At 54.5% G+C, this 23351-nt stretch overlaps 2 protein-coding genes across 2 annotated transcripts in view; both read right to left on the reverse strand.

Annotated features, from left to right (window-relative positions):
- Atp8b3 (ATPase phospholipid transporting 8B3) overlaps nt 1-2904 on the reverse strand; it is a 20307-nt gene extending 17403 nt beyond the window's left edge. Inside the window, exons 1-3 of the mRNA XM_023716894.1 lie at nt 2846-2904; nt 1517-1575; nt 974-1065 (exon numbers count right to left, since the gene is read on the reverse strand). Coding sequence (XP_023572662.1) covers nt 974-1065; nt 1517-1565 — 141 coding nt within the window. The 5' untranslated portion in view covers nt 1566-1575; nt 2846-2904. The remainder of the gene's footprint in view (nt 1-973; nt 1066-1516; nt 1576-2845) is intronic.
- A 3110-nt stretch (nt 2905-6014) lies between these two features.
- Rexo1 (RNA exonuclease 1 homolog) overlaps nt 6015-23351 on the reverse strand; it is a 29375-nt gene continuing 12038 nt past the window's right edge. The window contains exons 2-15 of the mRNA XM_023716977.1: nt 15162-17008; nt 14152-14256; nt 13287-13500; nt 11164-11327; nt 10464-10595; nt 10250-10373; nt 9392-9505; nt 9126-9263; nt 8912-9025; nt 8087-8160; nt 7659-7769; nt 7193-7308; nt 6848-7107; nt 6015-6770 (exon numbers count right to left, since the gene is read on the reverse strand). Coding sequence (XP_023572745.1) covers nt 6682-6770; nt 6848-7107; nt 7193-7308; nt 7659-7769; nt 8087-8160; nt 8912-9025; nt 9126-9263; nt 9392-9505; nt 10250-10373; nt 10464-10595; nt 11164-11327; nt 13287-13500; nt 14152-14256; nt 15162-17008 — 3602 coding nt within the window. The 3' untranslated portion in view covers nt 6015-6681. The remainder of the gene's footprint in view (nt 6771-6847; nt 7108-7192; nt 7309-7658; nt 7770-8086; nt 8161-8911; nt 9026-9125; nt 9264-9391; nt 9506-10249; nt 10374-10463; nt 10596-11163; nt 11328-13286; nt 13501-14151; nt 14257-15161; nt 17009-23351) is intronic.

Raw genomic sequence — 23351 nt, forward strand, 5'->3', positions numbered from 1 at the left:
TAGATATATAGTTACATTCTCTTAATAAATAGAGTGATTTGTTCTAATGGTGTTTGTAAATAGGATATCATGTCTGCATCTTTTTTTTTAATTTTTATTTATTTATTTATGTGTGTGTGTGTGTGTGTGTGTGTGTGTGGCCAGCTCAGCCCACCAGGGGGTGGGGCTGGCTGGCATGTGGTGCTGGGGATTGAACCGCGGTCCCTGTGCTTTGTTAAGCTTGTATCTAAGTAGGTGCTTTAGACCACTGAGCCATCTCACCAGCCCCTTTTTTTTTTCTGTCATTCTATAGCTTGTCTTTCCACTCAATTGTTTTGTTTGTATGCAGAAGCTTTTATTTTTTTTATTTTTTATTTTTATTTTTTCTGGCAGAACTGGGGATTGAACTCATGTCCTTGCACTTGCCAGCCAAGCACTTATTCTACTGAGCCATCTCCCTGGCCCACAACCCTCATTAAGCGGCTGACAAAAGCAAGCCTTAAGCCGGCATTTACAGATCACTTGCTAGAAAGTGTAGTGTCCTGGACCAGCAATTACTGAGCATCCATGCCGTGGAGGTCAGCATTAATGGAGCTCCTACTGAGTACAAAAAGCCATGGCTCTATGACCCTGGGATTTCCCCAAATGAAGCCCCAGGGGGAGTTTGGGGAGGGCTGGGATGGATTCACTTATCCTCCAGGATTGTGCATTAACTGGCTAATGTGTGCTGGGCAAGAGACACCCCAAGAAGTAACTCGGTAAGGAAGGCACACTCTAGCCAGACATGATGCCGCATGCCTGTCATTCCAGGACTTAAGAGGCTGAGGCAGGAGGGTCGCCAGCTTGGTCTATAGAATGAGTCCCCATTTCAAAAAAGGGGGTGATATGGTTCAGTGCCTGTGATTAAAAGCATCAAGCCAATTTAAGTAATGGGCAGAATTCAGGCAGCACAAACACAAGACTGAGAGGACATTGTGGGTGCCGCAGGACTCACCTGGTACTTCCTCTTGCGCCAGCACAGGAAGCCCTTCTCCCGGAACTGCTGGTGGTAAGTGCTGTCATTGGCCTTTACTTCCCAGGTGAATGCTGCAGCAAGAGAAGGGGGTAGTGCTGCAGCACTAGACAAGACAAACACCCTAACAATGCCCAAGAGAGGGACTAATAGGCCCCCCTGGGCCCCAGCACTAGAGATCCCCAGCCCAAGATGTCAGGGAGCTTGTAAACAAGCCAAAGGTACCGCCGGGAGTCTTGACTGGCCTGTGTGGTAGGTGCATGTGGACCCCAAGAGGGACCCCAGTCGCCTCAAGGCCCTGTAAGACCCAGGATCGCCCGTTTATCTTACAGATGGGGTAAACGGAGGTCTGGTGATGGACTCCCAGCATCTGAAGCCACACACTCACCAAATGTGAAGTCTATCATTTCTGGATAAGGATGAGTACAGTGTGAGACAATCCCTTACAACTTGTGTGTGTGCCAGGGGTCCCCCACTTTCTTGGCCCCCGTCCTTTTTCCACTCCCTCCTCAGCCTGTCATGCACCTGTGTCCTTGTTGTCCTGCAGATCTTCTCTGGTGGTAGCCCTGCCCATGCTGGTGGGGCTGTCCAGGGAGAGAGGTCCAAGGTCAGGTCACACTCATGGTCCTGGCCTGTGCCGGGTGTTGTCCTTAAGAAGCCCAGAGCCTAGAGGTCCCTTGTCCAAAATGTCACCTTCCATGCCCCTGTGTGGCCCCTCCCCAGGCTCTGAAGGTCCAACTGCTACAGTTCTACCTTCTCTCTGAAGAGTTCAGAGTGAAATTATTTATTCAATCCATGTTCACTGACTGACCAAATGAAGCCCAGGATTACACATTATGTCTCAGAGCAGTATCTGTGTGAGCTAAGCCCTCGGGGCTGTTTGGAACCAGATCCAGCCAAGCACAGCCACCCTAGTGCTCAGTGGGCATGGGAAGGTGCAAACAGAGTGGAACCACCTGAAGAGCCAGGAATCTTGGCACTAATGAACTTAGGAGTCTGAATCTGGTTTTACATGCAGGGGCCTGGTGCAGTCCCCAGCATAGGCAAACTGCCCACAAAGCGGGAGGCCCTGAAGCTCTCCGAATGACCCCCACCCTACCCTCCCTCTTTAGCACTCAGCAACTCCCTCTTGGCTGAGCCCCTGCATCGGTTGTCTGGCTGGAGGCCACCTTTTCCTCACCCTTCCGGTCTCACTTCATACTCCCCAGACCGTCCTGGCTGGCTCCTGCGCCTCCTCCGGGGGTCCTGTCTGCCTGGGGAGTCCCCCATCCTGCTCTGATCACCTGCTCTCCTCTACTTCACTGCCTGTCCTGGTCGCCTGCTAAGCTCCAAACCTCTCTAGGGGACAGAGACTGAGTCATGGGTGTCCCTAGAGGCCTCTTGCCCAGGACCAACTCAGGTTCTCTCGGATGCAGCAGACACTGCACCCGATCAGCAGGGGAGGCAAAAAGAGGCTGCGGCGCATGGGGGTTAGGGCGGAAGGCAGTGTGACCAGGTGGGGAGACGCTCAGATGGCCAGAATTCCCCAAAATGTGCCTGGATGCACAAACACACAGGTCTCGCTTATAGCACACCCTCTTCTCAGCTCACTAGACGCCACATGAACAGGGAGCTGGAGTCTTCCCGCAGGAGTAGCTGCTCAGGGTCAAAGCTCAAAGCTTCGCGGGAGCAGAGACCCTGGCGCCGCAGACGTCGTTAAGCTCGCTGAGTTTCCTCTAGGCCTCGGCCGTGCTGACTTCTAGAGGGCGCCTTCTCCTCCGCCGCTGTACCCCCACCCCCCACTTCAGGCCTGAAGGACAAAGAAGGTGAGCGGCCACCCCGGCATGCCCAGCTTTGAGAGTGTCGGCTGCTCACCTGCGCCGCCCCGCGGTGATGGAGCTGTTACCCCGGGACTAAACGGCCTGGAAGGCGCGAGGAGGGGTTGGGCGACCGGAGGGGCGGGGCCAGAGGAAGGCGGGGCCAGGTTACGGGGGCGGGGCCAAGGTGGTAGATGGGCCTAAAGGAGCTGGATGGGGTTGGCCTGGCCCTAGGGGCGGGGCCAGGTGGACTGTGGGTTGGGCCGGGCCGGCTTTCAGATGAGGGGCGGGTCTGAGGGCCGTAGCCGTGACCGAAGATATGGTCTGTAGGTGCCAAAGAAGAAAGCCTGGCCTAGTGTAGTCGAGGCAGAGGAGAATGGGCCCTAAGGGTGGGGCTTAGGGGACAGTGCGCCTGCAGGGCCTCGCAAAATGCAGGTGTGGATGGGGTTTCAGAAGAGGCCAGGTCGGGTGGGCTAGGCATGGAGCAGGGAACCCAGGATGAGGAGACTGGGGAGTTCTGAAGATTTGAAGTGGATATCCAGGGATGGAGAATACAACAGGATGAGAGTGGGGCAGTGGGTGGGGCTTTATCCTGCAGGCAGAATTTGGAGAGAGGGTCTAACAAAGCCTGACCCAGGTAGGGTCTGGTATGGATTGAAAGGATCTAAGGTTGGACAAGGACTGAGGCTGGGTTTGTTCGTGTGGCCTGGAGTGACAATAAGGACACACAAGTAGCTACACATACCTAGAGCATGTCCCAGTCGGGTACCCAGGTTCCCTCACTCATCCTTCCCTGAGTTAAATGTACATTTGCGGATTTATCTTGGGCCGGGGAAGGCGATTGTAGCCATTCTTTTTTGGGGGAGGGGGTCCTAGGAATTGAACTGCGGACTTCACCGTTGCCATGCAGGCACTGCACCACTGAACGAAATCCCTGGCCCAAGCCATTCTTTCACCTTCTTTTTGAGTAGTCTCGAGAACCCAGGGTCTTTTCATTGTTACATCCCTAGTCCTTTTTTAATATTCCTGTTATGTAGCCCAGGCTGGTCTCAAACTGAGCGCCCACCTCAGCCTCCTGAGGCCGAGATTACAGGTGTGCACCATCGTGACAGCCTGTATTTGTTAAAACAAGGTGTCCAGGCTGGTATCAAACATGGTCGGGAGATAGCTCAGTAGAATAAGCGCTTGCCTGGCAAGTCCAGGGTCCCGAGTTCAATCCCCGGTACCGCAAAAAAAAAAAAAAAAAAAAAACAAAAAAAAACATGTAATCCTTCCACTTCAGTCCCCCAGAGTACTGGGATGACAGGCATGTACACCACGCCCAACTGGAAAAAGACCACAGGGCTCCCTCAGTGATAGGGGCCTTTGGTGGGGATGTGAGTTTGGGAAAGCCAGAGTCAGAAAAGGTGTGCTGTGGATGCCACTCAAGATATGGTCCCCCTAGCTGGGCATGGTGGTGCATGCCTATAATCCCAGCACTCTGAGGCAGGATTGTTGTGAATTTGAGACCAGCCTGGGCTACAAAGCTCTAGATCAGGCTGAACTGCGTATCAAGACCCTGTCTAAAAAAAAGACCAAAAAAGAGTGCCACCAAGTGACTTCACGTCTATTTTTAGTATTTTGAGCCAGAGGACCTGTCTGCAGTGAGCCCTCAGTCCCTTCCTCTGACCTAGCCCCATGCAACAGACCAGGGTGCCCATGTCTGACTCTGTCTTCCAGATTCTAGTCCCTGTCACCTACAGGTAGGTTTGGGGTGGGTGAACGGAGGATGGCAGAGGTAAGTAAGCTACAGAATCCTACTCCCCCATCTAAGCATCAACCTGAGGCTCTCAAGTTAACTGATGTCTGAAGCAAGGCAGGCCTTCTCAACCCCTGCGGTGGGGGCAGGGGAATTTTCTTCTACCGGTTTATTCATTCAGTGAATATGTATCCAGCGCCTACCCAGTGTGGTGGGGGAGGGGCTGTTCGATCAAAATGCTGATGTCCTTTAGCACTTGGGGAGACCTATGGGAACGATTTCCCCTTCCCCACCTTCAACGAGGGGATATCACAGTGGAGACACAGCCTTCACTGGCAGAGGACATGTTGTACAAAGGTCCTGAGGTCCCCCAGTAGACAGACCAGTAGAGCAACACAGAAGTTTCTTGAGATCTGGGGGAGCTGGTTGTGGCTTACCCCAAGCTGGAGACAGACACTACAGAAACAAACATTGGCACCATTTACTAAGAAAAAGCCTCATGGTGTGTGTGTGGGGGGAGGGGGTCACAACCAACTTGGTCACAAGAGCAGACCAAGGGCAGAAATGGGCTGTTCAGCCAAGGACCAGGCCATGCGCCACCACCCCACACCACTGAATTCCCAGGGACTTGGGAAAGATTCTGTGTATTTGGTACAGGGTTTCACTAAGCAACTCAGACCCATAGTGATCTTCCTGTTTTCAGCCTCCGCACTGCTGGGATTACAGGCATGCGCCACCATGCCTGGTCTCGGTGGCCAGCTCAGCCCACCTGCGGGCAGGGCCAGCACAGCATGTGGTGCCAGGGATCAAACCCCAGTCCCTGTGCTTGCCTAAGCAGGCCCTTAGTTCACTGAGCTACCTTACCAACCCTTGGGGAAGATTCTAGACCTGGAAAGCACCCTATTTTTCCTCTGCAGCCTGGCTAGAGACACCTCAGGACCTCACTGCTGCTGAGGGAGGGGTGGGGCTGGGCAGACTTCACCCCAGCACCTGTGTGCTCAAGCAGCCCAACCTGGACCCCCACCCTGGCCCTGGGGCTAAGGGTACCTCTTCATCTACTGGTCCCTATCTACCCCAATTTCAAACTGATGGTAAAATGGGGCCAAGTAAAACTGGGGCCACAATTCCCAAGTGGGAGTGGGTTCAGTCCCAGTTGTCAAGTATGTGCACTGCAAGTCAGTGTTTCGCTGGGCTGGCCCCTTCCCTCAGACACAGCAGGCAGCCGCTCTGCCACTGAACCTCTGCCACCCAGCTCTGAAGTGGGTGCAGCAGGGGACCCAATTCCACCCTCACCCTGTGGGGTCTAGATCCAGGCCACCCTGAACTTGGGCTGCTCAGGACACGGTCCCTACCACAGCTCATTTTGTTAGCTGAGCCAAATGCTTCCTGCCCTCCTGGCCTTGGCCACAGGGATGGTGATAGTGGCCCTAAGGGGCATGTGCAGAGGACTCACTGAGAGGGGCACCCACAGCACGACAAGTAGCAAATCTAAAATTCATACAAACGTTTATTCCGTCCCTGTCCAGGAGCCATGGGGTAGAGGGGCACAAAGAGCCCCTGGGAGGGGTGGGGCTCCTGTGGGAAGACAGTGTCCCCAGGCCAGCAGGCCATGGGATGTCCAGAAGGCAAGGCCCTGGGCCAGGCTGGCTTGCTTCTTGGAGGTCATGGAAGGAAGTCAGTGGGCTGGGAGGAGATGGGGGAGAGGCCATCACCCCAAGGCAGGCCAGACTGCCAGGAGGCAAAGCCGCCACACCCCACTTGGGTCTGGCTCATGGCCACACCCATCCCCAAGGAGGAAAGCAGCACCAGGGCCTTCCTCCTGAGGTGGGGACGGTAACTGCGCAAGTTAACAGGTTTAAATTAAAAAATAATAAAAATAATACAAAAAAAAAAAGGGACAACCCCTGTCCCCCAAGACACCAACCTGCCCCACATAGGGTATGGGAGCAGAGAAGGGCAGGGCTTTCCAGGCCTGCCTCAAGCAACTGTCCTGCCTGTCCGCCGTTTCTTGGTTTGGGGTGGCGGCCAGGCGCACAGCATTAGCTCTCAGATTTATTGCACTGTTTTGGAAGAGGCCTGGGGCTGAAGGGGGCTTATGGGGGTGGGCAGCACAGGGGTAGGGATGGGGGGTAGGGTGAGAGGTGGCGGTGGTGGCGTCATCGTTTGGTCTTGGCGTCCTCCCGAATCTTCCAGATCACCAGGTGCATGCAGGCGCTGGCATCCTCACTGGAGCTGTGCCCATCCACTGTGGGACAGAGCAGGTCACCCGGGGTGCAGGGGGCAGGGCTGGCATGGGTACAGGCCTCACACGGCCCAACTCACCATTGTCCTGGATGATCTGTCTGAGGTAGTCGGCCATGAGGTTCCGGAGAGAGCGCTTGTAGGGGAGACCCAGGCGGTGTGGGAACAGCACGGCTGTGTCTACCACGGTGCTATGGATGACCTTCAGGGCCAGCAGGTCACTCTCCAGGCTGTGCCCAATGAGGATGGTGTCAGCGCTAAACATGCTCAGCAGGACGGCCTGCACATCCCGCAGTGTGATGCTCGTATCTGCGAGGTCAGCCTCTGTCACCCCGGAGAACCTGGTGGAGGGAAAATGGGCTCAGCTGGGCTGGGAGCACCGAGCAGGCAGCCGGCAGCTGGGCACGTTCTGTGGAGAGGCCGTACCTGGTGTTGTAGTCCACAATGTCATTCTCAGGCTTGACGAACGTGTCATATACCACCTGCATGTCTGTGTCCACCACTGTGACGCGGGTCAGCTCCAGGCCGTATGTGGTGTAAGACTGTGGGCCAAGGGAGGGGCTCAGACATGGACCAGCTCACCAGAACACTAGAGGCAGAGGTCCCACAAACTCCCTACTGCTCCCCAGAGCCCTTTGGTGCTGAGGAGAGACTCCCATTGTAGATAGGGAAGCTGAGGCCAACAGCCTTGTAGGGCTTCGGCAAGTGGTGGAGTGAGCTTGTGAACACAGAGGAGCCCTGGGGACACGGGGGAATTTGTCCAGAAGCCCTTCCAGGCAAATGCGCTGGCACTTGGTAAGCCACACCTTGATCTAGCTACAAACACATCCAATGGATCTGGGCCAGGACCTGGGCGCCCACCCAACCCCAGGGCCCTAAGGCTGGGCCTCACCATTTCGCAGTCAAGGGCATAGACCCCTGCATGGGCAGCCCCTGCAAGCTCCTTTTCAAAGGTCCTCACGAAGCCCTCGAGATTCTCCTTCCGGCCATCCTGCACATGTTGCTGGGGGGAGCGGAGGGACCTCAGAGACAGGGCCGGCAGGCCAGGTGTGGTGCTGTGGGCCAAGGCTAAGGTCCCACTCCTCCCCTCTCCCCCCAGCCTGTTTAAAGTCAGAAACACAAGAGGCTTGGAGCCCTGAAGACCTGCTAACACCAGCTGGGCTGAGATGGGGATCAGGAGCTCATCAAGCAGATGCCACCTGGGGGTCTGCTGCCTGGGACAGGCTGAGTACCTGACAGCTCCATCACATCTCCAATCTCAGATCAGTGCAGAGGACTAGGAGGTCAGGACTGGGAGAAAGGTGCAAGGCCACAGCTTACCTTTGCTACCTGACAGCCAACAGAGCCCACGGCGGCTGAGCAGCACATGTACTGGGTCTCCCAGCCCCCGGCCACTGAAGAAAAATAACAGTGAGGGATCCCACGGGCCACCCAGCACCCTCCAGCACCCTCCAGCACCCTCCAGTGGTCCCTGGCCTCCCAGCCTGCTGAGGGAAGGGGTCCCTACAATGTTGGGGAATGCCAGACACCTTCCCTGCGGTAGGAGTCTGTATATACCTTTTGTCCCCACAGGACAAAGGCCAACGGCATCTGGGTTTCTTCTTCCCCCTCCCCCCCATTTACGTATTTGGCACAGGGTCTCTCAGGACTCATAGTGATCCTCCTGTTGTCAGCCTCCCCAGCCCTGGGATTATGGGTATGTACCACCATGCCTGGATTCCTTGCTCAGCACACCCGGGGGCAGGGCCAGTATGTGGGACCAGGGATTGAACCCTGGTCCCTGAGTTTGCCAAAGCAGGTGCTTAGTCCACTGAGCTATCTTGCTGGCCCTGTTCATTTTACAGAGACAGCAAGGGCTAGGTGGTAAGGGGTGCCAGGGACTTTCAAACTGTGAATACTGTTACAAAAAATATGACTTTATAATAAAAAAGCAAGGGCTGGGGAGATGGCTCAGTGGAATAAGTGCTTCCCTGGCAAGCACAAGGGCCTGAATTCAATCCCCAGTTCTGAAAAAAAAAAAAAAAAAAAAAAAAAAAAAAAAACAATAAAAAAGCAAACTAAGAAAACAGCCAAGAATCAGAGTGGGCCAGGGAGGCCAGGAGCAGGTTTATAGTCTACCCAGCACAAGGGATCCTCCAGCCTCACCTCGGTTCCGGCGGAGCCGTCCCCAGTGGTAGTAACACTCCTCATCTCGGACACAGCGGCCAGAGGAGGACACGAGGTACTCAGAGCCACAACGGCAGCAGATTCTGCAGAAGGCTATAGGGGGATGTGATGTGGTGGAGGGTGGGCAAGGCTCAGCCCACCCAGCCCAACCCATCTGCACCCAGCCACCCAGGCAACCCCCAAGGTGACTCACAGTCCTTTGGCTTCTTCTCCTCAGCTGTGAAAATAACAGCACCCCCTGGCCGCTCAGGGTGGGGGAAGGGGTAGCCGTTCTCCTTGAGCTGCTCCTCAGTGAGCAGGTAGTCCCTGAGGCGGCTGTACAGGGTGGCCCCTGTGGACACTGGGTGTTAGCCTCTGCCTGCCCCAGCTCAGAGGGGCCCAGGCAACCAGGGTGAGGGGTCCTGAGGGCTAGAGGGCCAGAGAGCCCAAGGGCATGGAAAGTCTCTGGAACATGCATACCTTTCAGGTCTTCCACGCGGGGGCTGCTGGGCCGGCTGAGCGAGAAGCTGGTCTTAGCAGCCAACTTGCCCCCGAGCACCACCTCATGGGACACGACCCTCCGGCCACTGGGTTCTAAGAAGGGTACAAGAAAGAGGGTCAGCCAGACTGTCTCGGACCTGGTAGGCCCCATGCTCTTGCCCACCCAAGCCACTTCAGTGCCCTCTTCCTGGTCAGTTCATCAGAACCAAAAGGTTCTGGCCAGGTTGGATTCAGGGACTGGACACAGACACAGAGACACAAAGGCGTGCGCGCGCGCGCGCGCACACACACACGCACACGCACACCCATGCCTGTGAGCCCCATTTCCCCCCAGGCAAGGATTTCACTCTTGGAAAAAGGTAAGGGTGGGGGTGGAGCCTGGGACTAATTGAACACTACCTAATGGCTTTCAAGAGCTTTGCACAGTAGGGGCTTCCCAACCTGGAAAGGCTTCCAGGGCCTGAGCAGCTCAGGCTGAGAAGCTAAGGGAAGAGGGGTCCTGGCCTCGGGGGAGGAGAGATTGGGCACACTTCCTGATTGCTTAATGCACCCTCTTGAGACACGGTAATGAAACATCTTAAACCGAGCTTTCTTCTTCCCCAGAGCTTAATGCACAGCCCACAGCCAAGGTGCCATGGCCTCCTGCTTTGAAGAGGCTGTGAGCTGCTCCATTATTGGCAGCCCTCAGATGGCTTGGAAGGTGGTTAATAGCAAGAGATGTCTCCCCACCTCACAAACATCACACATCATCTTTTGTCTGGGGTCCTGCCAGGTGGGAGGCCCACTCCTCTATGAGCCAGCTCCCTAGCTCCAAGCCCCACCAATACTGGTACTCACTGCTGAGGCTGGGCACGGTGCTGGGGACCAGGCCCCTCAGCTTCTTGAGGGTGTTCACAGCAACATTCAAGTAGATGTTTTTGCTGGGGCTTCTGTCATAGGCCACCTTCTCCTCATTCAGTGCCTGGGGGAATGGATGGCACTGAGCCCTGAAGCCTCCACAGTCACTGTCCAGAAGTGGGGCAGAGTGGCTACCCAGAGCCCTGGTGCCCACCTTCTCAATGGCCTCCTGGTTGGATGGGCAGAACCGGAGGCACTCCTCAATAAACAGGTTGAGATAGCGCTGGCGGATGGCGGTGGGAACTTTGCCTCCAAACTCCTTCGGGATAATGGGTTTCTTTAGACTCTGAGGAAACACAGCAACAGGTAAGGCTCACTGGTCAAAGCCCACTGTGAGCCCCACTGTGAATTCTGGATGCCAGCGCTGGCAGTGTATGCTAAAACCAAGGGGTTACATGGGGTGTTAGCTACAGAGGAAATACAGGGCAGGAGGTGGATATGGGATGTGCTGTATTCTGACCTGACTTCTGTGACCCCTGACTGCCCAGAACAACAAACAGTTCATCAGGGCTTCTGCTCAATGGTAGAACACTTGCTCAGGACTTTACCAGGCCTGAGCCATGTTCCTGGCACCACAAACAAAAAGCCAGGTGTGGCGGCCCATCCTTGTTATCTCAGCACTCTGTGAAGCTGAGGCAAGAAGGTGAAAAGTTCAAGCCTAGACCGGGCCACTTAGCAACTCAGCAAGACCCTGCCTCAAAATAAAAAATAAATAAAAAAATAAAGAAGGCTCAGGATTTGGCTCAGTACAAAGAATCTAGGTTCAATCCCTGGTTATAACCCCCCTCCCCCCAATAAAACAAGAGCATACTCAGAGGTGTTAATGCACAGCCCAGACCAGAACCAAGTCATACCTGTAGAGATGGACTGTGGGCGATGCGCTTGGGGGTGATTGTGGTGGTGGTCTTGGACGCCATCCCCGACAGTGTGCGGGTCTTCAGCGGCTGACTGCCAGGCTCGGGACCATGGGGTGCCTGGCTGCTGCTGGCTGAGAGAGTCCTCTTGGCACCTGTAGGGGCTGGCGTGGGACAGGGCGTATGGGTGCAGGAAGAAAGGATGCCCATCACCGAGCTACGGAGCACCAGGTAGCTACGGTCATTGAGGGACAGTAGGACGTGCATCTCGGGGTGTGGGGGGAGCGGCCGGGGCGTGGGGTGCAGGCTGTGGAAGGACATCAGGCTCTAGCTGCTTCCAGGCAGGCCCATTGAGGTGAGGGAACAATGGTCAGCTTCGGAGGTTGGCTTAGGCAACGTCGCTGTCGGGATGGTCTGGTGTGTGGCGAGGGCATGCAGGGCCTCTGCCACATGTTCTGGCCCCTGACTCCGAGGCATTGACGTCTGAGGGGGAAGGCCCTGACTCCTGGGCAAAGGACCACAGGGTATGGAACACCCTCCGGCCAGGTCATTGTGACAGCCACCTGCCCGGCCACCACAGCCTCTGTGTTCTGTCTGTCCCTTTGATGAGGTCACAAAGCACAGTCTTCCCACCCTTCTAGGCTGTGGGGCCTGTTTCCAAGGTGGCCCTTTGGGGTCTGGTTCATGATCCCAGGACTCTGGGAGGCTGAGACAAGAGGATCAAAAGTTCAAAGGCAGCCTGGAAAGTTAGCAATTTAAAGAACTTGTCTCTTGCTGGCACACCCCTATAATCCAAACACTCTGGAGGCTGATAGGAGAATCATTGGGAGTTCAAGGCCAGCCTGAACAATATAGTGAAACCCAGTGTTAAAAACACCTAAGACAATAAAACAACAAAAAGAGTGAGATAGATCTTGTCTCAAAAAATAATTCTAAAAAGGTTGGATACAGCTCAATGTAAAGTCTTGGATTAGGGTGGTGAGATAGCTCAGCAGACTAAATGCCTACTTAGGCAAGAACAGAGACCAGGGTTTGATTCCCCACACTAAAGGCTGCTCCAGTGCCCCCAAGCGCAATGAGCCATCCATGGAGACAGGGCATAGTGTTGCATGCCTGTAAACCCAGCACTAAGGAGGCTGAAAACAAGAGGATCACTACAAGTCCAAGCTGTGCAGTGAGATTCTGTACCAAATTTTTTAAAAAGTCTTGGATTAAATTCCCAGTTTTTTTCATTTTTTTTGCGGGGGGCATCTTTTTGGGACAGGTCTCGCTGTGCAATTCAAGCTGGCCTTGAGCCTACTTTGTAGCCCAAGATGGTCTCAAACTTGTAAAGATCCTCCTGCTTCAGCCTCCCGAAGGCAGGGATTATAGGCATGTACCACCATGCCTGGCTAAATCCCCAGTAATACAAAAACAAAAACAAAAGCCAGGCATGGTGGCACATGCCTGTAAACTCAGCACTGGAAGGCTAAGGCAAGAGGATTGCTACTGTGTCAAAAAACAAAACAAGCACAAAGTCCTAAGTTCTCACACAAACACACACACACACAAAATCCCAAAGCAAAACAAACAAAACCCCAGCTCTACCCTAGATCCTTTTTTTTTTTTTTTTTTTGTACTGGGGATTGAACTCAGGACCTTGTACTTGCCAGGCAAGTGCTTATTCTGAGCTACCTCTCCAGCCCAGTTTGAGCTACTGTTGTTTTTTTGTTTTGTTTTTTTTTTTTTTTTTTTTTTTTTTTTTGCAGAACTGGGGATTGAACTCAGGTCCTAGGGCTTGCCAGGCAAGTGCTTATTCAACTGAGCCATCTCCCCGGCTCCCCTAGATCCCTTTAGAGGCTTCACTCCCCCATTCACACCTTAGCAGGCAAAGCCATACCTATGGTCAAGCAGCAGAGGAGGCCGTGTCAAACCTTCAAGGACTCTCTTGGTGATGGTCAGGGTGACCCCACTTCACAGAGAGGCAAGCCAAGGGCCCCTGCACAACACTCAAGGCCATTTGGCTGTTCAGGGAAGCTGCCCAATGACCTTGGGCTCTGTCTCTCCTTGTACTCAACAAGAAACATTCCCGGGACATCCCCACCTGCAGGGGCTGGGAGTGGGGTGGACTGGGGCAGACTCACCCGTGGCCAGGCGGGGGTTGGGCACGTGAGCAATTCTTCTTTTCTCCCCAGGAGCAGAGATGTGGACAGAAGCAAGTTTCTCTGGCTGTCGTGGAGCAGCCTGTAGCCAGCTGGCCGACTCCCTCTGTGCTTGTTGGGCCCTCCGGTAGCACACTTCCTGCGCTGTTGGGAGCCGGGCTACAGGTGTTGCTGGGCCCCTCCTGGAGAGCTCTACCTGGAAGAGGACAATTCTTGGGACTTGGCTGTGTGTCTGTAGCACCCAGGGCTGATAGCCGCGCAGGAGCAGGTAGCAAGGTGGCAGGGGCTCCTGGGCTGTATGTGTTATCCCCCCAGCCACATTGTGAGATGCTGGCCTCCACAGCAGGAAGCAGTACAAGGCCATGGTCTACATCTGCTAGGTCTGCTCTCTAGCTCCAGGACGCCCTGGGGGCTGAGACTGGGCTTGATATAGAGATAGGGTGGGGAGGGAATCAACAAACCCTCCCTAAGGCTGTGTCTAACCCAATCCCAGAAACTCCCGCCCCTCCTCCCAGGAAGGTGTGGGGACTGGGTCAATGATAGCTCTGGGGAGCTAAGCCTGGAGTCGGGTTCTCTGCCATCCTTTCCAGTGCTAGCTCACTGCCCCAACAGCTGTACAGAGGGAGGCAAGGGTAGGCAATTTGCCAAGTATCACACAGCTCACCAGGGCCAGGGCCACCACCACACTTCTCCCTGCTGTATCCTTGTGCAGGGCAGAGGACAGCTGGAAGGCAGACTCAGTGGTTCACACTCCTCCCACAGGACTGAGGTGATGTAGGATACAAGTTTGCCAAAGGAATTCACCCCAAGGGGTGGACTGCTCCAGAGCTAAAACCTGGGCCCTTACCTCCTTCCCCTGCTTGGAGAGATGGGAGATTCTCCTCTTCTGCCCCGGGAACAGAGTGGTCAGGCCTGCATGCCCCTTCTCCTCACTCTTCTCCTCCTTGGGGGGCTGAAACACATGCCTGCTCAGCACAAACATCTCCTGCAGGCTGAAGCGCCTGGACACCAGCATACACGCCCGCTCCTCCCAGGCTCAAACCACCCTCCTATGTGTAAAGGGAGGGATCTTATAGACCGAAGCAACAGGTGGGCCAGCCACTGCCCAAACCTTGCAGCCGAAGGCCCCAGCACCAGCCTGGACTGGCCCTGGGCCACGTCCCAGGCCTGAGGAGCTGCAAATTCTGCCAAAAGGCCCGGCTCCACCTCTCCTGCTCCCAGTCTGGGCAGGAGATAACTCCAGACAGGACAAGGGAAGCCAGATCTAGAGGGAACAGGATGAGTCCAGTTCTAGTTAAGGAGAGCTCCCTCTGGTGGCTGACATGGGGACACTGCACAGGGACACCCAGGTGGGTGTTGGATGGCCTGAGCAGGCCAGGGCTCCCTAACATTGGGGGGAAGCAGGGAGAAGAAAGTACAGTAGAGGAACCAGGGGGGAGAAGTGGGCCAAAAAGGGACAGAGGAGCTAGGGAGGAAGGGAGAAGACAGAAGGGGGAGGGGGAGGGGGAAGGGAGGGGAGGAGGAGCAGGGCAGGGGTTGGGGCCCGGTACCCCTTGGCCGGTCAGTCTGCACATCTGTCAGCACGCTGGCTGCCGCGGGACCCGGCTGGGTGGGCCGTAAGCCCACATCCTCTTTCTGGACAGGGTGCAGGGGGCAGCAGGCGGCCACCAAGGGTTCCTGAGTTTTAAACGAGTTAACAGGCCATTGCTGAAGGCAGAGCTTCCACCTGTGGCTGTGGCTTGAGGCATCTGGAAACAGCTGCAGGATGGAAGGTCCCCAGGCCAGGGCCACTGCCACAGCCCAGAGCAGCAGAGCCAGCACTGGACCCCACCGCTGTGACTGCCTGGTGCCCCTCACCTGCCGCGCCAGCCGGCCCTTGTTCTCTGTCTTCACGCTGGTGGACTCGTTGAAGATACGCAGGCATTCCTCCATGGGGTCTGAGTCAAAGTCGACTTCTTTCTCCAGGGCTGAGTAGTCCACATCCTCCTCTGACTCTCCCTCGGCCCCCAGGGAAGAGGAGGATGACACAGAGTAAGAAGAGGAGGATGGGGCTGCAATGGTGGTGTCTGAGGCTACAGTTGAGGTGGCTGGGAGCGTGGAGGTGAGGGTGGGCGTGGGTGGTGGAGAGGACTTGAGCCGCTTGGGCAGGTGCACCTCAGAACCGCCCAGGCTGGATTCCGAGTCTGAATCTGAGTCCGAATCTGAGTCTGAACTGAGGCTGGGGAGGGTGGGGGGCCAGACACGTGGTGTCGCAGACCCTGGGCCTGTGTCTTCGTCTTCACTTTCATCCCCAAAGAGCTCAGCATGGCTCAGGGCCCTCTTCTTTAGCTTGGGGGCATCCTGGGAGGCACCCTCGTCCAGCGAGCGGGCCTTGCGCTCCCCTAGCTTGCTCACTGGAGCCTTCTCACCACTCCTCCTGTCCGGCAGCTGCTGGGGGCCAGGACGAGAGTCTTGGACCCAGGACCCCCCACCAGTCGGATGGTGGGGCTTCCCTTTCCCTGAGCTGGCCACCAGAGTGGCTGAAGATGGCTTTTTCTTGGTCCCGTTCGGCTTCTCAGTCTTGTGCTGGGGGCTGCTGGCCTGCGAGCTCCTCTTATCCAGCCCAGACTTATCCTGGGCCTGACCTCGGTCCCGGTCCTTTGCCTTGTCTTTCTTCCGGGATTTGTCTTTGTGGCTGGGGGTGGGTGGAGTCACATATTTTTTCTTCTTCGCCCTGTCCTCCTTGGGGCAGTCCCCATCCTGCAAAGGTCTGACTGGGGAGCCAGGCTTGACTGGGGGCACCACATCCAGGTCCTTTGGGGACTGCCCGAGGTCCCCAACGTCATACTGAACAGCTATCTCCTTGGTTTCCCTCAGGCTGCCCTCCTCAGGCTCCAGGCCCTCTCTGGAGGATGGCTTCCCGGTGGCTTTGCTCTCAGAGCCAGCCCCAGCCTTGGGGGCGCTGGCTGTGACAGGCTTGTCACCACCTGGGGGCACAGTAGTATCATCTTCTGAGTCTGAGAACCTGGCGTCACAGCCACTGAAAGGGTCACAGGGCTTCTTGACGGCAGGCATGTAGGGCTCACTGCCACGGGGGCCCCGGGGCCGCTTAGTTGCCTTCTCATCCCTGGAGCTGGCTCTGCTAAGGTGCCGGGCTGAATAGTTGGAAAGTGGGTCGTACTCCAGGTCTGTGGACGGCTTGGAGTTGTCCACTACATACTTGCTACTGGCCGTAGGTCGGCCATACCGCTGGGGTTGGCCCATGGCCTTGGGGACGTACTCAAGGGCACCCCCTGCCTTGCTCTGGCCCCTCTCCAGAGACTCCAGGGAATATTTGCTGCCTGGCTCTGCAGGGGCCAGTGGAGTGGGCTGGTAGCCAGCTTCAGGAGTAAGCAGGCTATGGCTTCCAGGGGTATAGGTGAAGGCCAGTGGAAAGGTGCCCTCGTCCAGACCTGTGGAGGCACTGGCAACTGGGCCACGAGGTGCCAAGGCAGAGGTCCCACCAGCACTGGGCTCAGCTGCTCCATACTCTCGGGCCGTCTCCAGGAGCTCCTGGTAGCGCCGCTGCTCCAGCTCCACCTCACTGCGCACTGCCTCAATGGCCTGGTTGACCAGCTCCAGCTCCAGGATGTCCGAGCGGGACTCATCACCACAGCCCAGCACGCCATTTTCCCGCTGCACTGAGGGCTTGGGCAGTTCAGGGTTGTATGGGTCATAACCAAGGCCTAGGAGGGACAGAGGAGAAAAGGATAGGTACACACTACTGCTGAAGACCAGCCTCACCCTGGCATCTGCACGGAAAGATCTGTAATACTGGGCCCAGGCCAGAGACTTCCACTTACCAGGCCCCATGTAGGGGTGAGCGGCTGGCACTCGGTGGGTACACGGGTGCCATGGAGGTGGGGAGGAAGGTCAGGAGCCTGAAGATTTTGTGGAATGGCCCACAGAATTCACACAATGAATTTACTCCACAGTGCAGTAATGCAGACGGTACCACTGGAGCTACTGAGGCCAGGGGCTCTGAGACCCCATGGTTTAGGCTCTGGGCCAGGCTGATGACCCCCTTCTGGGAGTGTACATGAGCGGAACACCATCTGTGGATCACATAGCTCCACCCAGCTAGCAGCTGCCTGTGCCCAGTGTATCCCACAGGCCTTGCTGTGCAGCCCAGACTAGCCCCCAAATCCTAGATTCAAGCAAGTTTTGCCTTGGCCCTGAGTAGCCGAGACTTGCGTTATATGCCACAAACCCCAGCTCCCAAAACTTCGCTGCCTTCAGCAAAGCACATGCAGAAGAAAAGCCAAAGACTCGTCTAGCATTTGGCAGTCGGCAAAGTGCATACCCATTCACTGTAACACATGGGACAGCTGCTTTTTGGTTTTTTTTTTTTTTGTACACAGACTTTAAGAAAGCCAGGCATGGTGATACACAGCTGTCATCCCAGAACTCTGGAGAAAGAAATATTTCAAATAGGAGCCCAGCCTGTCTGATGTAATCAGACTCTGCTCAAAAAATTAGGCAGAGCTACAGAGCTACTGGGTGTGTTAGCTCTTGCCTGAAATCCCAGCACTTGGAGGCTGAGGCAAGAGGAACATTGTGAGTTCAAGACCAGCCTGGGCTACAAAGTGAGCTCAAGGCTAGCCTTAACTGCAGAGCAAGACCCTGTCTCAAAAAAAACAAAAGAGGAGCCAGGGAGATAGCTAAGTAGAATAAGTGCTTGCCTGCCAAGTGCAAGGGCCTGAGTTCAATCCCCCATTCTGTAAAAAAAAAAAAAAAAAAAAAAAAAAAAAAGAGGTGTGCTGTGCCAGCCCCACCCCCAGGGCACACTGAAATGGTGACTGACACTGGGCGTGGTGGCACACACCTGTAATCCCAGTGCTTGGAAAGCCAAAACAGGAAGATCATTACTATGAGTCCAATCTGTGTAGTGAGACCCGGTACTAAATACAGACAGACAGACAAGACAGACAGACAGACAGACAGACAGACAGACAGACAGACAGACAGACGAAGGAAGGAAGGAAGGAAGGAAGGAAGGAAGGAAGGAAGGAAGGAAGGAAGGAAGGAAGGAAGGACGGACGGATGGAAGGAGAGAGAAAAGAGCTACCATAGCTCAGTGCAAAAGTCCTGGGTTCAATCTGCAGCAGCAGGGGAAAAGGAAAAAAAGAGGTGAGAAAGGCAAACTGCCACACATCAGACAAGGGAAAAGAGAACAGACAGCTGGCTGGGGAGACAGCCACAAACTGACTGAGGAAACCCACACAAGACACTGCGTCCAGGGCTTGAATGGCCCTATCAGCAAAGCAGTTCTGGAACAATCAGGGCAGCCACCTGTCACTCTGCCTGTGAATTCAGGACTCTAGGATGTAACCGCAGACACATCTGCAGAGGTGGCCCATGCTACTGAGGTGCTCCATGCAGAAACCTCACAAAGTCCACCCAAAAACCTAAGTGTGGCCTACTTGAGCTACAAAGGACAAAGTGTGCCATATACCCTCTCCAAGCTTCCTTGATGTGTGACACACTGGGTGGCAGGAGAGTGAGATACCAAAATATGGTACATAATCTCTGTGAATACAATTCAATTAGTGATCAGGAAAGAGATGCCACTGTGTTACAATGGGCCCTCAGGAGCTACTAAATAGCAACTATAACCAGATTATTTCTTTCTTGGATTCTGGAGCTTGAACCCAATGTCTTGAGATTGCCAGGCAAGCAATCAAAACTGAGCCACACCCCAGACCTCAACCATGTTCTCTTATTCTGTGTACAGTACTCAGAACCAGGCGGGACAGTACGTCCACAACAGGCCAATAACAGAAGAGGATCCTTAAACCATGTTGCAGCCACAGGCCAGCAATAACTCCCAGGGCCAGCCCCAGGGAATCTGTGCTTGTGTATTACCAGATCCCCTTTACAGAAGCCCCACATCTTGTGGCCTCACCCTTCCAGCAGGACGAACTGTGGATACAAACAGAGTAGACAGCTGTGCAACACAGGCCCACCTGTGCTGCACACTTCCTGGGATGCTCAGGAAAGCAGCAACGCTGAGGCTCTTCCACCCCAGCCCCTGTGCAGCATGTGCCTGTGCAGGCAGACTATGCTCCCTAAACAGCCACGGACCCTGACCCTGACCTCTGACCCCTGGAGCCTGTAGCCATGTCACTTTGTGGCAATAGAAATGCTAAGGATGGGATCACATGGAAGACCCTGAGAGGGCACAGGAGGGCAAAAAGGCTATAGAGGCTAAAGACAGGGTGCTGCTGGCTTTGCAGATGAAGGAAGGGGCTGCAAGGTGAGGTCTGCAGGTACCTTTAGGAGCAGAGACAGGACTCAAGCTCTCCTCAGAGCCTCAGGAGAAGCAGAGGAGCAGCCCTGCTGCCCAGGCCTGTAGACTTCTGCCCTCCAGACTACGAAATGAGTGATTTGCAGCTTCAAGCAAACAGCTGCAGGATCTGAGGCAACTTCATCGGGCATAGAAAGTACAGAGCAAACCCAGAGGCTTGTGTCTGCAGAAGGGACAGGGCAGGGGAAATGGCTAGCCAGGAAACTGTGGCACAGACAGGGGACACCATGGCTCACTCTACTTCTGGTATGGAACCCCACACTGTGCCACACACGTGTTTTTGTTGTTGTTGTTGTTATTTTTGAGGCAGAGTGTCACTATGTAGTTCAGGCTGGTCTTCAACTCACTGTATAACATAGGCTGGCCTCAAACTCACAGCAATCCCCCTGCCTCAGCTTCCTGTGTGCTGTGATGGGATCACAGGTGTGCACCACACCTGACTAAAAACTGTATTTAGAAAGTAGAAACGTGGGGGCTGGGGAGATGGCTCAGTGGAAAAAGCGCTTGCCTGGCAAGCACAGGGGCTAAGTTCAATCCCTGGTTCCACAATCCATCTCACTCATAGGTCCAACCTGTGTGGTACAGCGGGGAGGAGAGGATAAAGCCAACGAGGATGCCAATGCCACCTGTGGGACTGTGTGGAAACACTGAGAGGCCAGTGCCACCTTATCCCACAGACCTGTCCTGTGCATTTCACAGCTGAGGGCTGGGGTCAGAAAGCACAGCAGCTCTGCTCCTCCAATGGTGTGCGGGTGGGGCTGGGACAAACAGGGAGGGATAGCCCTCATGGAAGGGTCGCTTGGAGACCCGAGAGGGACGCTTACTGGACATGTGCTGGTGGGTTGGTGAGCCCCAGGCTTTGGCTGGCACTATGAGGACAGGGCCAGCAGGAGGAAGGCCCAACATCCTCCCCAAGGTGGGCAGTTCTGTGCATACCAGGCGTCTGCGGAGTACATCAAGGCCTGGAACTTGTATGTCTGCTTCTAATCCTAGCCCTCAAGGCCAAGCACACATGGGGCCAAGCACAACACTGACCACCAGAGCTACCCTCAAGGCATTCTCAAAGCCACTGAGGTAAGGTGTCCAGAATTTTGGATTTCACAAGATGCCACTAACTGGGTCAAGAGAGAGAAGGCCCCCAAAACTGCCCACTCAGAAAAGTTTCTGGAAGGAATGTGCCTGTGGCTCTATAGGGTCAAGGCTGCCTGCAAAGGGGCAGAGGCCATGGACTGGGGTGAAGAAGGAGCTTACTGTGTAGCCAAGTAAGGACACTTGAACCTGCTCTAGCCTCCAGTTGGAGGGATGGCCAGGTAGCAGTCCCAGGGGAGCCCCAACCATCCGGAAGAGCAGGGATGCTCCATGACCTATGCAGTCAGCCCTTACCTGAGCACTGGAGGACTACAGGACAATGTTGGTGGGGGGAGTTCAGGAGGACTGCACAAGAGAAACTGCCCTAGTGACCCTGACGTGGTCAGCCATGATCCCCTGTTGGGAGTCCTGGCCTAGACATATCTAGAGGTTGAACACACAGCTGTTACAGGCCCAGGGTATGCCTCCTACAGCTCCAAACCATATAGACAGGCTCCATGATGGGCCCCAGATGATTTGAGGATTGGGGCCCAAAGTGAAAAGTGCTAGGTCATGCCACTCCTCAGGTCACTCATGATTGGCTGCCGGGCCACCTACCCCACCCTGCCTCAGAGGTTTGAATCCTTTAGAGACCACTCAAGGATAGAGGCTTCCCAGGAAATGTTCTGCATACCTCTATATTTGGTGCCTCTAGGGAGCTCATTTTCTCCTTAGGGTGGGGACACACCAAAAGGATCTGGGTTTGGGATATGGCTCAGTGATGAGCACCTGCTTAGCATAACCAAGAACAAACGATCTCTCTCTCTCTCTCTCTCTCTCTCTCTCTCTCTCTCTCTCTCTCTCTCTCTCTTTCTCTCAATAAAAAGAGTAATTTAAAAAAATAGAGTAATTTGGGGCTAAGGAGAGAGCTCAGTGGGATAAAGGCCTGCCTGGCAAGCACAAGGGCCTGAATTTGATCCCTGGTATAAGGGGGTGGGAGGAATACCAACAGGGAGACAGAGTACTTGAAGTGGGAGGTGCCCATCAGGAGGACTTTGGAAAATGCATTCCAACTGCTAGAAAATTAATTTGGGGGCTGGTGAGATGGCTCAGTGGTCTAAAGCATCTACTTAGAACAACTTAACAAAGCACGGGGACCACGGTTCAATCCCCCGGCACCACATGCCAGCCAGCCCTGCCCCAAGTGGGCTGAGCTGGCCACACACACACACACACACACACACACACACACTAAATAAACAAATAAATAAATAAAATTAAAAAAAAAAAAAAGAAAATTAATTTGGATGGAATGGAAACAACTGGAGTCCCTTCAGGGGCCCAGGTCAGGTACACGTTAGGTAGATTAAGTGACTATTTTTGACAAAATGGATTTACAACTGGGGGTGATACTGCCTGTAAACTGCAGCTATTGGAAGCTGAAGCAGGAGGATCACAAATCGGAGTTCAGCCTGGGCAACTTAAGCAACTTAGCAAGATCTTGTCTCAAAATAAAAAGAACAATGTTTAGATTATTTTGAGACAGGGGTCTCACTATTTAGCCCAGGCTGACCTTAAGCTCTTGATTCTCCTACCTCAGCTTCCTGAGTACTGGGATTATAGAGGCATGTGTCCCCCATGCCTGGCTCTCAAAATTTTTTTAAAAGGCGCTGCAGATGTAACAGAGTGGTAGAGTGCCTCTACAGCATGTTCAAAACCCCAGCATCACAAAAGGGAAAAGAAAGAAAGAAAGAAAGAAAGAAAGAAAGAAAGAAAGAAAGAAAGAAAGAAAGAAAGAAAGAAAGAAAGAAAGAAAGAAAAAAAAAAAAATGGGATCATACTGCACGCTCTCTGTTGAGTGGAAGCCCCCAAAGCCTGCATTCCATGAACAATGGCCTTAACATCCACCTCTCCCAGAATAAGATGGGAGGGCACTGCCTGACCACAGAAATCTTGAGGAGGCCACAGAGCCTCCCTGGCAGTGCCTTGCGGAACATCCCTTGGTACTTCTTCCCTAGTCTCCCCACAGAGAAGTACCAAGGTGACGGCAGGCCCAGTCTTTGCTGTGTGACCAGGAAGAAAAAGCTTCCTCCATGTGCATCCAGCTGCCTGGGGAAGTTCTCTCCATGACCCATAGTCTAGGCCCAAGATCCGGGCAGCAGAGTCCACCACCACTCGCAGCCTACAAGAAGGCACTGTTTCTTCCAAAAGCCCTGCCATCCCCAACCTTTCCTTCTAGCACCCACACCTCCCTCCCCGTCCTGTTGCATCGCCTGCTGCTGCCCAGCTGGACCTTGGAGCACAGGGGTGAGCAGGAGCCCGGTGCCAGCTCTCAGGCAGGTGGAATGAATGCTTGGCCCACATCCCAGAGGCAAGGCCTGAGGCGTGCTGCCGGCCCTCAGGCCCTAGGTGTTTTCAACAAGATCTCCCAGACACAGGACCCATACCCCACTTGCTTGTCTTCCTAGCCTCTCCCTAAGGTCCAGACACTGAGAAAGCCCAAGAGACCATACAGATGTGAGATATGTACCTTCATATTCAGAAATCTGGATGTTTCCTTCATACATTAAACTATTAATAAGCAAAGAAAGAGAGAGAGACAGAGAGAGAGAGAGAGAGAGAGAGAGAGAGAGAGAGAGAGAGAGAGAGAGACA

Source organism: Octodon degus, unplaced genomic scaffold (genome assembly GCF_000260255.1).
Source record: "Octodon degus isolate 3935 unplaced genomic scaffold, OctDeg1.0 scaffold00050, whole genome shotgun sequence".
In the NCBI taxonomy this organism is placed as follows: Eukaryota; Metazoa; Chordata; class Mammalia; order Rodentia; family Octodontidae; genus Octodon; species Octodon degus.